The sequence below is a fragment of the Anolis sagrei genome, chromosome 3 (assembly GCF_037176765.1).
Source record: "Anolis sagrei isolate rAnoSag1 chromosome 3, rAnoSag1.mat, whole genome shotgun sequence".
In the NCBI taxonomy this organism is placed as follows: domain Eukaryota; kingdom Metazoa; phylum Chordata; class Lepidosauria; order Squamata; family Dactyloidae; genus Anolis; species Anolis sagrei.
Window position 1 is genome coordinate 195525074 of NC_090023.1, and position 14730 is coordinate 195539803.

General features: G+C 38.6%; 1 protein-coding gene across 1 annotated transcript in view; it reads right to left on the reverse strand.

Annotated features, from left to right (window-relative positions):
• The window catches only part of DOCK1 (dedicator of cytokinesis 1), a 530863-nt gene that overhangs the window by 96330 nt on the left and 419803 nt on the right, over positions 1–14730 (reverse strand). Inside the window, exons 34-37 of the mRNA XM_060768624.2 lie at positions 9618–9703; positions 9287–9443; positions 2218–2258; positions 1848–1938 (exon numbers count right to left, since the gene is read on the reverse strand). Coding sequence (XP_060624607.2) covers positions 1848–1938; positions 2218–2258; positions 9287–9443; positions 9618–9703 — 375 coding nt within the window. The remainder of the gene's footprint in view (positions 1–1847; positions 1939–2217; positions 2259–9286; positions 9444–9617; positions 9704–14730) is intronic.

A 14730-nucleotide genomic window follows, 5' to 3' on the forward strand; every position in this document is an offset into this window, starting at 1 on the left:
AGTCCCCCCTAAGGGGTGAGAAAGGCGGGATAGAAATGACCGAAATAAATAATAAATACCAATAGCAATCTTCAAACACCTTGGCCCAATGTCGTTGCAGAGAGAATTATATTGAGCCCTTCTACACAGGACCAATAATCCATGCTGGGTAACGGCATCCAAACGACACCTTAGGTCAGGGGTCCTCAAACTTTTTAAAGAGAGGGCCAAGTTACAGTCCCTCAAACTGTTGGAGGGCCAGATTATAATTTGAAAATAACATGAATGAATTCCTATGCATGCTGCACATATCTTATTTGTAGTGCAAAAAACACTTAAAAACAATACAATAATTAAAATGAAGAACAATTGTAACAAATATAAACTTATTCGTATTTCAGTGAGAAGTGTGGGCCTGCTTTTAGCTGATGAGATAGGATTGTTGTTGTGTGCTCATTTCAGACTTAGGTTGACCCTGAGCGAGGACCGGGTAAATGACCTTGGAGGGCTGTATCTGGCCCCCGGGCCTTAGTTTGAGGACCCCTGCCTCAGGTAAACCTGGATTAATGGGGAGTAAACTGGGATTTCCCCAATCCAAGGTGTGAATCTTTGCAGGTTCTGGGTCTGTGGAGTCCCAGGTATCAATTCCCACAGCCTTCCCTGTTCTTCAGTTCCTGGAGCTCGAACAAACAAAAGGGCAGCCACCACTCCCTCACAGGCCCCCATCCCCACCCAAATCAGATTGGACTGCTCGTAGTGTAGGCCCCTCTGCAGAGTAATCCTGATATGCAAAAAATGATAAATCTGGAGGTGGTGGGGGGAGGAAAATGGGGGGGGGGCTGTATTGGCTGGATGCCATCCCAGGTCAACCTTTGGTTGACCTGGAATGGCATTTAGCCACCCCTAAAGGGAAAGCCCGGAGTTTCAGTTGGGGACAGAAACCTGGGAGGAAGTTGGTAAAAATAACCTGTTTTCTCCCAGTTTTCTGCCTTGTCTGGAAGGGTACATTGTGCCAAGCCATCCCATGTTGGCACAATGGATCAAGTTCATGCCAAGTCTTGCAGGAGTGTAAATCCCACAAATCATTGCGACTTGCCAGACCAGTATGTGTGTACACATGGAGAGTGAAAATTATTGACCATGCCTTCAGCACAAAGCAGGTTGTGCTGCAGTTATTCCTCTTCTTTGGACAGGCCCTTCTACCACATGGCTTGTTCGGGCTAGGGATCAATTGTTAGGGAATTTTTTTATCCCTCCCCACCACATAACACCTTATTGTATTTTCCTGGATGTTGTGTGGAAGGTGATGGAAGGAAGAGGGATTCTTCCATTTGTTTATATGGCAAGACTTGCCAGATGTTTACCAGACCTCCATAGCTTGATGCTCTGCTTGAGCAGTTGTTGGTCTCGAAACCACTGACCCCTGTATCCCTTCATTTTTACACATGGTCTACCGGAGGAAATATTTTCGTCATTAATGCAGCCAATTGATAAATAATGTTCTTGAATTAAAGTTGTGGCCAAACCATTTGACCCATAACTTGCTGCCTAGCCTCTTTAACTCACTGCAGGCTCCCTAGAACTGCAAGAAATAACTAACCAAAAGCACTGTGATTATCTATCCAAATTCATGTTGGGAGTCATATGGGGATTAATTTTACTATCACCAATATCTGCTGGATGTTTAATCTGGGCATGGAAGTCTAACTTTACCTTGCAATTTGACTTTAGAGATTTGACAGTTCTGGTCCATAGCTTTCTTTTTCTGAATTATTCAATGTATTATATAAGTGGGTGTTTTACAATGAAAAAGCCATAAGCCTTGCCACAGAAATGCTTAAAGACTAAGTACATTTGAAGTATTATACCTTAAGAAGCTTTGCATGCAGGAGTAATGTGTAGGCTGCTTCAGTGTAGTTATCACATTCTTTGTGCAGGTCACAAAGCTTGTACAAATACCTAGGATGGTAAAATAAAATTAATTCTTAACGATGTCACAAAATAATCTTATTTGAAGATTTTAGCAGTTGGGTTCCAATGCACCATAGAAGAATGGGTATGCATTCTTGAGTATGTGCTCTTTTGTATCCAAGTGTTTAACACACAGCATGAAAAGCAACAAACTGTAATATATTGGGGCATTTTATAAAGTTACAGCATCCGTCTCAGTCACACTGTAGCTCTTTTTGATAGCTAAATGTTGGAGTTTTTTGGCTAAAATACATTATGGTTACAAACCTTATGTACATTTCTTCTCTTTCAATCTCTTTGTAGAAATTCTGGAACAAAAAAGAAGAAACAGAATGTCACTTTGCCAAACTTGATTTCTCAGTAGGCCTTATAGATATTACACATATTTATTATGTTGCATTAGAAATTCATAGCACATAACATTAGCCCAAAAATGGCGATATAGAGCTTGTTTCGGGTTCACATACTCTCTTTTAACTATGAACTATGAGATTGACAAATAGCATTTTTATATCTCATCGCAAAGAGTCAAAATCTCCAGGATAGGGCATTTGCAAGTCATACACCATTAACTTTTCCTAGCTTTGTCATCTACAAAACTTTGCAATGCACTAAAATATAATTTAAACTTTCAATGTAATATTAGTAATAAATCATCCATTCTTGAAAACTAAAGATTTAACAACATGCTTTAGGGATAAGCTAAATAGGAAGTTAAATGTGTCTTTGCCTCCAAACCACAGTTCTGTGTTGTTTTGTTGTGAATGCAAATAGCATCGGGGAAGAAGGAATGATAATTATGGGTCTTTGGCAGAAATGGAAAATAAATTTCTTTTCCTCTTATCCTGCTGCAATCTTGAAGAAAACTCCACTTCCGAAGATGACATCTGCATATATGTACAACTTTATACAAATACATCTGTAAACACCAGAGAGGTTGGTAGGCTTTTTTTCCCATATGGAAGGAAAAATATTAAATTGGACAAAGGTGATAAACAACGGTCAAGATCATAATCACAGTCTATCATTCCTAACTTTATAAATATATAAAAATGTTGCAGAAATGCAATAAAACCTGTTGGTGAACTGCGAATCTGCAAATCCAAACACTGGCATAAGTGCTCCAATGTACTGTATATTAGTAACTTTTGATGTGCCAATCAGCCTTTCCTGTTGTGCTTTGACACTTGCTAGCTAGTATCTTGAGATCTCATCACATTGAGTTCCTTAAGCTGAGGGACAGCGTAGGAATCATTTGGGAAGTGGGGCTATGTTGTATGTCAGCCTGTTCAGCCTGCGATTGTGTCTAATGATCAGGTTGCTTTGGATGATGGGAATGACAATGCTGTTCATGTTCAAGTTGATTCCTCTAGGAATGGGGATGCTGTCCATGAAAATGTTCCTGAAGGGAATGGGAATGATGGTCTGTTTCCTGGGCCTGGTTTTAGAGATGTGGGGCCTGAATATAGTTCAGTTGATGGCTTAGAGAGGACTGTATTGCTGCAAAGGGATTCTCAAGATTGTGAGCCTGGGAAAGGCTTTGAACCTGGTCAGTTATCTCCAGGTGCAGATTTTAATGAAGCCTTGAACAGAAGAAGTGTTTTTAGCCAGCAAAGACAAATAAATCAGAAATTAAGGCACTCAGTTAGATTAGAGCAGGAGCTAGAAGTGAAACCAAAATTGAGGAAAAATCAATTCTTAGCTGTTTGGGAAACAAAGTAGGCAGATAAGTGCCAAGTACTGAGTCTTTATTCAGATGAAGCAACGTTGGATTCACGATAAGTTTTTCATGCCAAGTTCCTGGACCTTTGTCTTTGCCTGATTCCTGTTTTAAGTGCCTTTGCTATTATTTTGCCTTTGAAATCAAGCCTCTGGTTTCATTGACTTATTTGGACTATTTTTCTTTGCATTAATTGCTCTTTTTTACTTCCTAATCAATTGGTTTTATATTTTATGGTGGATTACTTTTTATTGCTTTGGCTTTATTTACCCTCAATAAACTGCTTGCTATTTTAACTCAACTGTGTGATGTTTAAAATCAGAGGGAATCCTGCTCTGGAGTGCAACAGGCAAATCCAACGGGCAATGGGGGAACACGTCCTTAAAGTCCCCGCATTGCCCCCTTCCTCATCACAAAGGAGAAACCATTGCGAATCGGCTTCCCTCTGTGCTGTCCCCGACTTACCTAATGAAAATACTGGTACTGCCTGTGCTCTCAGGGCTCCACCTTATGATGCTTCCAGAAAGGAGCCCTGTGAGAAGTAGCTCTATGTCATGTGATGGGCTCTGTCAGGCTTTGTCTTGGTAGCATCCTAGGACGGAGCCCAAGCCCCATGTGATGAGATACTTAAAAGTATATCAGGGAGTACTCTGTCTGTATTCATACTTATTGCACAGTGGGTCATTACGTATCAGTCATTGGCTACTACTGAGCAACAGATGCCCATATGTTATAATGTCACAACAGCTCCTAGGTAAACATGGACCTTGTGGAACTACTCAGTTTTATTTTGTACACATGCAAAGCCATGCACAAAGATGTAAGTCCCAAGTCACTGAGTCTGCTATCTTGCGGGACAACATTTGTGGACTCTTCCTTTTCTCGCTATTTTCAATTGTCAATTAAAAGCTTTGTTTACCCATATTATTGGAATTTTAATTTATATTGTTTTGTAATCTTATACATTTTGATTGCATGTGTTGGTAAGTTTGCTTTATATTATATTGCATTATTCGGTATCTGTTTGCTTTACAATTGTATAGTACAGTTTTATACTGTATTATTACTTCTTTTCGTCTATGTATGAAAACGTATATACAGTTTTTATAAATGGTGCTATGTAAATATTTAAAAATAAATCTTGCTACGTAAACAATAACAAAAATGATGGCGATAACAATAATACTGTCAGTCATGTTTTTGTGGGTTTCAAGTTGCATGCTACATAGGGCTGTTCTTGAAAATGGTTTAAAAATGACAGCTAGTAGAAATCACGGCAACCCAATTACTGAGAGGAATAGATTGATGCGGACACACTTCTTCAATTTTTTCCAAGACTATGGACATTCAGTTTGGTGTATGTTGCTTTTTATTTAGATATTCCGTTAGTTAGAGGCTGACTTTGTTAGAGAGTCAAAATATCATGGAAGGTACAACAACTGAGCTATGAAATAGAAGAAAACTTAGTTGCCACAAGAATCAGAAACACAGGAAACTTTACCATTTTCTGGATAGCTAGGATGCTTGAAGAGAGAAATTAATTTAAAAAGTATAGAAATGAAGCCTAAAATGAAGTAGAAAGCAGAAGAAACAAGAAGAACTAAGCAAATCCAAGACAGACTATAGCAGGGCTAAGCAAACTATGGTCTGTGAGCTCTATGAATGGATCAATTTTTTTGACCCCAAATGGCACCAAATGTCCTCTAATTCAGACACAGGAGAGGCCCTTTTTTAAAAAAGGAAGTAACTTAAAATGCTTCCTTTCCCAAGGATTGCAAAAACATTTGTCTGATAGGACATTTGAGTTCAATGAAGGGTGTAACTCTCCAACATCTGCTGGGGAACTTCTGTGGCCCCTTAGGTCCATGACTAAATCCCAGACATGACTAAATCCCAAGAGGAACTGCGAGAGTTCCTGCCCCAAATCTTGGGCTTTCGGGGGGGGGGGGGGATTCCTCTCCCCCAAACACGTCCTTATAACTAGGGAACCATACATGGAAAAAAAATTCTCTGTGTGTGTGTTTACATATATTTGAATACATACAGAGCACGAAGGAACTGGTAAATCACCACTGAATATGTCCAGATTTTTTCATGAACACCATCTAGTTATCAGTATTACTTGTAATCAGTTACTTTTGATGCCACTGAAGTTCTAGTGTGGATAGTGTAATAGTTACCTCATTGCTACTGTTAGTGGGAAATAGAAGATTGCCCTTCAAGTGTTATTGTTATAGGGTAAGTGCTATCTGTCTTTTATTATATGCAGAAGTTTAGTAATGATTTTAATTTTGTTTTTTGTTTGTTTGTTTTTTTAAAAAAACCTTGAAGAAGGTTGTTTCTCACTTTTTCAACTGCACTGACAAGAACCTAAAGATACCACAAAATGAATGCTATGTAGCAAAATTATTGTTTACTTTTTGGAATATTTTTCCTGAATATTTTTGACCCGAGGTTGGTTTAATAAGCAGATGTCAAACCCATGGACACAGAGCACCAACTGCATTTGGATATAATTTTTTTAAAGTTTTAACTCTTAGGCTTTCATATCAGTATTTGAGAGCTTTGTATGGCTAACAAGTATTTTTAATCTCCAGAAGTTGCAGTCTGCACTGTCTGAAACCAATAAAATCTTAGGACTGATCCAAGTCTAGCAAAATTCCAGTTGTCTAATGTACTGCACTGTACTGTACAAAGGCTCACAGATTTTAATGTGCTGCAAAAAACTTGTCGTTTTAAATTACCAAGCTATTTCACCAAAGTTAGATTTTATCATCGGATTTCCTTTTGCTTGTGTTTGTACCACACTTAGATGGATTATGACAGAAGGAGCTATGGTGTAAACAGATTAATATACTTTAGAAGTGGGGAATTGAAAACAGAGGCAAACACAATGACTACAAGTTATAGAGAATAGCAAGAAAAATAAACCTCTTAAAATTCCCCAGTTTGATAAATTGCTCTAATTTCCTTTATAACTTTTCAAAAGCAACGGATCATTTCAAGTTCTGGTTTTTTTTATTTTTTTGTCAAGGTTCCAACAGGCAAAATCTTGTCACTCTAATTCCACTCCGGAGAGCAGACAGCCTCTCCTAAAAGCAATCTAGGTGTCACGCTACGGATCACAATCAGTGGCAATTTCCAAGACCTCTCTTCCCTCCTAAAATTAAAGAATCATTGCGACAGATGAAAAAAAAACTAAACTCTGGTCCAGACATTCTCTTACATGACAATTTAGTTTAGTGACACTATTCATTTACTTTTCCAATGCAATCATGAGATACAAATATATTTTTCTGAAAGCAGGATGAATGCTGCTATCAGTCTTAAGCTTTCCAAAGCTCTAAGGAACTGATATTATAGAATACTTATTGTGAACCTATGTAAAGATTGAGTCAGATCAATCACATTCACTAAATCATAGCCAGAATGGAAACACAGTCTAACTGAAGCAATAAAAACTACTTCAATAATGTTCTATCTTTCTCTCTCCTCCTTCAATTTTCCCCTCTCTCACACATTCTCTTTCTGTCATATAAACACACATTGTCTGCCGTTGGGGAGACGCTATCTTGTGACTTCATCCCACGCAGTAAAATCAGTGTTTATATACATTTCAGAAATGGCAACCCAAGGTGCCCTTCACATGACGCAAACTTCAACTATGGGGGTGAGGGATTTTGCCATTTCTAAAGTGTTCATTTTTCCAACTATTCCTAAGCTGGTTAGCAATTGACTGATTATTAAATTATCTGCTTAGGGAGGGGCAAAATCGCCTATTTCCCCATGTGATTTTAATCTCTATTGCCTGATTTCGCTAATATTATTTCTGGGAGGAGTTGAAATGCCCATTTCCCCAGATCCCTAATACAGAGGCTTGGAGAAAGGGTTAATTAAAAATCACTTCCTAAGATCACCAATGCAAAAGCTCTGGGTAAGATGAGGGTTAATTTTAAACCACTTTCGACAATCCGGGGTTATGTTTTTTTGAAAAAAGATAAATACAATTTATCTTTTTTCAAAGGGACAATGGGAGGAAATTTCAATGTAAACAGCCTCAGGGAAAATGCCGCCTTAAGAAAGGTGCTTTTTTTTTTTCCAGTGGAAGAGTCTTGAGTGTAAACGACCCCATGGAAAGTGCCACCTTAAGAAAGATATCTTACATCTGCTTCAGTGGAAGCATCTTAAAGGCAGTGCTGCCTTAAAGGATGCCTGTTTTAAAAAGCATGCTGGAATCCTTAAAATGGGAGGAATCATTACCTGCCTATGTGATGGGAATTAAGTGGATGATTGAGTTAGAAACTGGATGAGGTGATCTCAGTGTGATGGGAATGAGTAAATTCTTTGTCTTCTTTAAAGACAGAACCCCATAAAATCCCACCCTTTACCCCGCTTTCCCTTGTTTTCTCCAGCTCCTTGTGATGAAACACTTTATACAATTTTTGATTCTGGATTACAAACGTAGTCAAAACTCCTTGTGGGGTATGATGAAAAAGTGTGCAAGGAAATGAGCATTACTTATCCAGGATTGAGAAATTCAGAATTCTCCAGTGGCTGTGATAGTGGCACTTTTGCTTTCTGATAGTTTAATGTACATAAACTTTGTTTCATGCCCCAAATTACTACAAATACAATGTATAAAATTCTCTTCAGACTGAGTTAGTAAGTTGTATAGGGAACACAAATAATTTTCCTGTTAAGACATGGGTCCCGTTTCTAACGGTGGTTCCACACATACATTAAACCCACTTTGGAACGGGTTTTAATCCACAAAGGGAGGGGAAAAATGGGTTTTCCCCTTTGGCTGTCCACATACTATCCTGAATACTTCCAGGATAACATGTGGCTATCCAAAAAAAAAAAAAAAAAAAACCCTCCCCCAAAACCTTAAAAATAAAAAGGAAACTCACCGAAGCCATTTGGCTTCTCTTCCTACTTGATGGAATATACAATGATACCCCAAAACATAGGGGGAGCAGGGGAGCAATCCCCCCTGGTCTTCATTTCTAGGTGTCATTGGTATGTTCCATCTTTTTTATTTTATAGGGTTTTGTGGGGAGTTTTGAGGAGGGGGTTGGAGCCCTGGCAGTTTTCCTGGCTGAATCGGCCTGGAAAACACTGTACTACTGTCTGGATTGCCCCTTAAACGTCCAGAACTTTTGAGGGAGCAGTCCAGGCAGTTAACGTCGAAGAAGGCACAGAATAAAGCCACTATCGAATTAATTCACCACAAACCAGGGTTTTCCTGGTTTGTAGCGAATTAATTTGGGATTGTCCAGGACGTCATCTGGACAGCCCCTTCTTTATTGCGGGAGTTACCGCAATAAATGGGCTGTCTGAATGCACCGTAAGTCATCTCATTAGGTGTGTATATATAGTACAGGTATTCCAAAATCTGAAAGAAACTGAAATACCAAACACTTGGTCACAAGAGATACTTAACCTGTACCCTTCACCATTCTGCACTGAGAAGTGGGATATGGTCAATGACTCCTTTGCCCCTTTGCACCATCCACCCAAAATCATTACAAATATGCTTCTCATCAAAATTCCACTGATGGATTTCAAAATTCAGCCACCATTATGAATTTTGGAATCTCATTTCTTTTCACTCACCAGTACATTAACGGTACAGCTCATACGGTTCTCCTTGTTTTCATCATGCATAATAGTTCTGTAGTCTAGAAGTCTCTCCATCAGACGAACTACAAGTTTAAAGAAAGTTTCACCATTTTTGGCAAGGTACTTATGTTTTCTGCAGTGCTCCAAGAGACTGAAAATAATTGGAAAAATTGTGTTAATCACACTTGGGAACAGACACTAGACAGGTATAATTTTCAATTAATAACATTTAAAATTATTCTTAGGCCCTGATGTTTGGTGTCACCTAATTGGCATGTTTCTTGACAAGCATTCATGCACAAATACCACTGCTGATAATACTTACATTTTCTCAAATAACACTTTATATTGCTCATCTCCTCTCCCGCCTTCTACTTCATGATCCAGCTTCGTGATGATCTCATTTTCAAACTATAATTAAACAGAGAACAAGTAAATAATCAGTGCAGCAGATATTTCATTTTATTACCATAGAAATCAATGGGTCATAGATTTGTTGCAGTTCACAACAAGGTATTTAACCGCTGTTTTAAAGCTTGACCAACTTTTAACAGTTTGAGATCTCCAATGTTTGGCAACGCATAATGATCTGTTGCCCTATGAGAATCTTTCAGTTCTGGAAACACTTGGTCTTGGTGTTAAATGGAGCTGAAACAATTGCTTTGAAAAATCTAAATAAGATGGCTGATTAGGAGAATAGGGGATGGGTGGGAAATCACACTTATTGCAGAGCACACAATGTCCTTTACAATAATTATAATGGTAACAAAGGCAAGCATTTTCACAGCTCCATTACTGATGATATATAACATCTTAAGCTGTAATGCCAATTGCATCATTCAGTTGGATAAGTACCCTAACATCTATTTGGACGAGGGAACTTGGCTCATTTCAGAACACAGGGAGTTTCAAAGTCATATCATTGTGGGTGGCAATTTGGAAGCCAAAACAGATAATAGTGAGGAGAAAGAGAGGGGTTTGATATGATCATAGCCATGGAAAAAATAATTATTCTGGCAGAAACCTTTTCAATTGGATGGTGATGCTTCTATGACAAGTAACTGAAGCACCTTGTCAACGAATTTCAATACTATTTTTATATTATATCATACACTCACACATAAATACACACTCATATAGAGAGAAAGAGGGAAGAAAGGGAGAGATAAAAAAGAGTAATGAGAAGATTGTATTTCAGTCATAGCTGTGTTATTTGAAGTATCAGGGCACACATTCTCTTCTTTTCCCAGACTGACCTTATACACTAAGGTAAACACATTTATAGATAAATGTGCATAGAATTGGGCTGTTAAGAGGGAAATGAATGGCAAGTGAGTTGCTGGTCCACACTTAAGCTGTACAAGCTATACACTTGCGTTGTTCTAAGAACTGAAGCATACAACTTTTACGAATTTTCACAATAATACCACAATAGAACATTTGAATGTTAAATGCGCCTGGCTACTTTTAACTTGGCAATTGTATGTGCATCTTGTTCATTTACTGTTAGCAAAATGAGGCCCAACAATGCAACTATATTCTACTCCAGTGCAATTTTCTTCCTATTGTCAAAGGCTTTCATGGCTGGAATCACTGGGTTGTTGTAGGTTTTTCGGGCTATGTGGCCATGTTCTAGAAGCATTCTCTCCTGATGTTTCACCTGCATCTATGGCAAGCATCCTCAGAGGTTGTGATGCAACCCAATTTTCTTTCTGTTACCAAATTTCTATCATTGCCATAATCTAAAGCTTTAGCTGACCATTTAGGAATAAAGTGATATCTAAGTTTATAAAGTAGTTATCTTCTTCTTGTAACATGTAAAGAATGAGGATGGATTCTGACATAAGAAAAGCAGTTGAGCATATTTCAAAAAAATCTTTTGTGAATAGCTCACAATGTGAACTATTTCATTTCACAAAATGAAATAACCAAGTAAACCTTGCACAAGTAACCAATACCTTTGAACCTCCAAAAGATACCTAAAGGTTTTTTCCCCACAAGCCTTCACTTTTTAAATAATGTGATGATCAAACTTATAGATCTATGCTTTTAAAGTAATATGCTAGAGAGTAGTCATGAAGCATGCTATTCAGTTTTCTCCTTTTTTCTCTGTTCTAATATTTACACTTGCTGGAGTCACCTGCTATTTGCCTTGGCTACAGAAGAATCTGCTTGTTTTCCCCAGCAAAAGCTTCACTGCAAGAAAGATAGTGGGACTTTATATGCATAAAAAGACTTCGTAAGAAAGAGCCTTGTTGTCAGAGGATTTGTTAAATGAGATATGTCTGTACAGTTTAGGAACCTGGAGAAAATGGCAGCCAAGGTAACCAAGAGAATAAGAATACAACAAATATAGGTTTTCTAGGTGAGAACAATTTTCAATGTCTCACTCCGACAATGTAAGAAATTTGGGGACTATGAGGAAATTGTTTTAGAAGGGTAGACTTGCACTAATTTTGTCTCCAAAATCTATACTTCTGTTGACCACAATATCAATGTTGACATTAGGATCAGATCTTCCTCACTTGTCTAAACTCACCCAAAGCAAGCTGTGTGCAGGGTGAGATTGAGGCAGCCTTGTTGGATAGCTCCCACCCATGTTGATTAAGTCAATCAACTACAGAGTTAAAAGCAACAGGACCTATTTAAACTTTAACAGTGTAATCTTAAGCCTTCCTCAGATAGAGGTCTCACTGTTTTCAATGGGATTTTTTTTCTTATACAGGCAGTCCCCAAATTACGAACAAGATAGGTTCTGTAGGTTTGTTCTTAAGCTGAATTTGTTTGTAAGTCAGAATAGGTACATTTTAAAGTATAACACCAGCATGAAATTTATATCCTGTCCTATTCTCAATCTCCGAAGAGGCAATCAGGGCGGCTACCAGCAGACAAAAATTCAATGCCAATCTATATATATAAATTTGTTAGGGGCATCCAACGAGGAAACAAAACTCAAAAAACCCCCAACGAAACTTAACCAAAATTCCCATGCCCATAACACAACCCACAAGGTACAAACATATCTAGTCAAAATGAAAAACAACACAACAACACACTCACAAAACGGCAAAACAACAAAACTAAAAAATCCCCCAACGAAACTTAACCAAAATTCCCATGCCCATAACACAACCCACAAGGTACAAACATATCTACTCAAAATGAAAAACAACACAACAACACACTCACAAAACGGCAAAACGACAAAACTAAAAAATCCCCCAACGAAAATTAACCAAAATTCCCATGCCCATAACACAACCCACAAGGTACAAACATATCTACGCAAAATGAAAAACAACACAACAACACACTCACAAAATGGCAAAACAACAAAACTCAAAAATCCCCCAACGAAACTTAACCAAAATTCCCATGCCCATAACACAACCCACAAGGTACAAACGTATCTACTCAAAATGAAAAACAACACAACAACACACTCACAAAACGGCAAAAAAAAACAAAACTCACCCCCCCCCCCCCAACGAAACTTAACCAAAATTCCCATGCTCATAACACAACCCACAAGGTACAAACATATCTACTCAAAATGAAAAACAACACAACAACACACTCAAAACGGCAAAAAAAACCAAAACTCAACCCCCCCCCCAACGAAACTTAACCAAAATTCCCATGCCCATAACACAACCCACAAGGTACAAACATATCTACTCAAAATGAAAAACAACACAACAACACACTCACAAAATGGCAAAACCAATCTTACCTCCTTTTACTTCACGCCCCCTCCAAACCCCACCCCGCCCCTTCCCACCCTATCAAAATCTAGGAAAGACAGGAAGGAAGGAAAGAAGGAAGAAAGAGAAAGGGAGGTAAAGAAAAGGGGGGGAAAGGAAGGAAAGTTAGAGAAAGAAGGAAGAAGAAAAGGAAAGAAAAGGAAAGATGGAAGGAAAGAAAAGAGAGACAGCAGAAAAGAAAGAAAAAGGGGGAAGGAAGGAAAGAGATAGAGAAAGAAGAGGAGAAGGAAAGATGGGAGGGAGGGAAGGAAGGAAGGAGGGAAAGAAGGAGAGAAAGAGGGAAGATTGGCCACAGCAACACGTGGCGGGTAAAGGTTGTTATTTGTTATTTCTATTATTATTATTATTATGCTATTGTTCCTATGAGACCCTTTTAGGGGGAATGGGAGAGGTGTCAGGTCCCAGAGGCAATGCATTGCATTATTGTTATTGTTATGATGGTGGTAAAATAAAAGGAAATAAAAAGTGAAAGAAGGAAGCAAACAGGGAGGGAAGAAAGGCAAAGGAAGAAAGGGGGAGGGAATGAAGGAAAGAGAGAAGGATGAAACCAAGTAGTGAAAGAAAGAAAGAGGTAGAGAAGGAAGAAAGGAGAGAAAGGGGGAGGAAAGGGGGGAAGGAATAGGTAGGTACCTCTCTTTCATAATAGTCCAGATATCTACCTCAACTTTGATAAGTTTTACTATAGGCCACAGCAACGCGTGGCAGGGCACAGCTAGTACAATATAAACACAGCAATAAAAGACATAACTACATAAAATGATTATAAATATACATTAAAAACAGTTCACCAGGTTTAAAACCTCATCGAAATCAGTCCAAATTATGGTCCATAAAATCTCATCAATAAAATTCATCTATTCTACGGACAGCCAGGATTTAAGCTTCTTGCGAAAAGTCAGACAGGAGGGGGCACATCTAACCTCCTTAGGGAGGGAGTTTCACAGCCAGGGGGCCACCACGGAGAAGACCCTGTCTCGCGTCCCCACCAAATGTGACTGCAATATATATAGGAAGAGAGAGGGACAGAGGGTGACGGGGAGAGAGAGAGGGGGAGGGAGGGAGAGAAAGAGGAAGGGAGCTTTGGATAGCACGGGGAAGGGTTCACACTCCTGTGATATTTGTTTTACTATCTATGCCCTTACTCCAAAGATTTCACCCTATTTTCAGTCCCTGTGATAATTGGATTTTGAAAAATGTGGCTTGTGGAAACAAAGCTTGGTGAGAAAGCTTCAGCTGAGACACCTTTTCCCCAAGATAACTCTATCAGGAGTGAATTTCCCTTCCAGTTTTTCACCCCCGTTCATAACTATGAGTTGTTTGTAGGTCAGATGTTTCTAACTTGGGTACTGCCTGTACACATGCTTAACATTATGCTGTAATTTTTCATTGGAAATTACAGTTCAAGCAGCAAACGTCTCTTACAAGAGTTTCCTGCTGCTAAGAAATATTGCATACCATAGTGAGCTTGTAACAAAAAGAAAAAATAATAATTGTATAGAAAGGCCCTTATGTTCTTTGACCAACAAGGCAATGACTCACAAGACAAAATGAATGACAGGGCTGCTGATCTAATCATCTTGAGTCAGTTATGGCCTTCCTTTATCTCGGAACGAATGGTCCTTTCAATCAGAGTCCAGGCCTTTCAAGTCTGGCTGACACTTGCACAAATTTGTA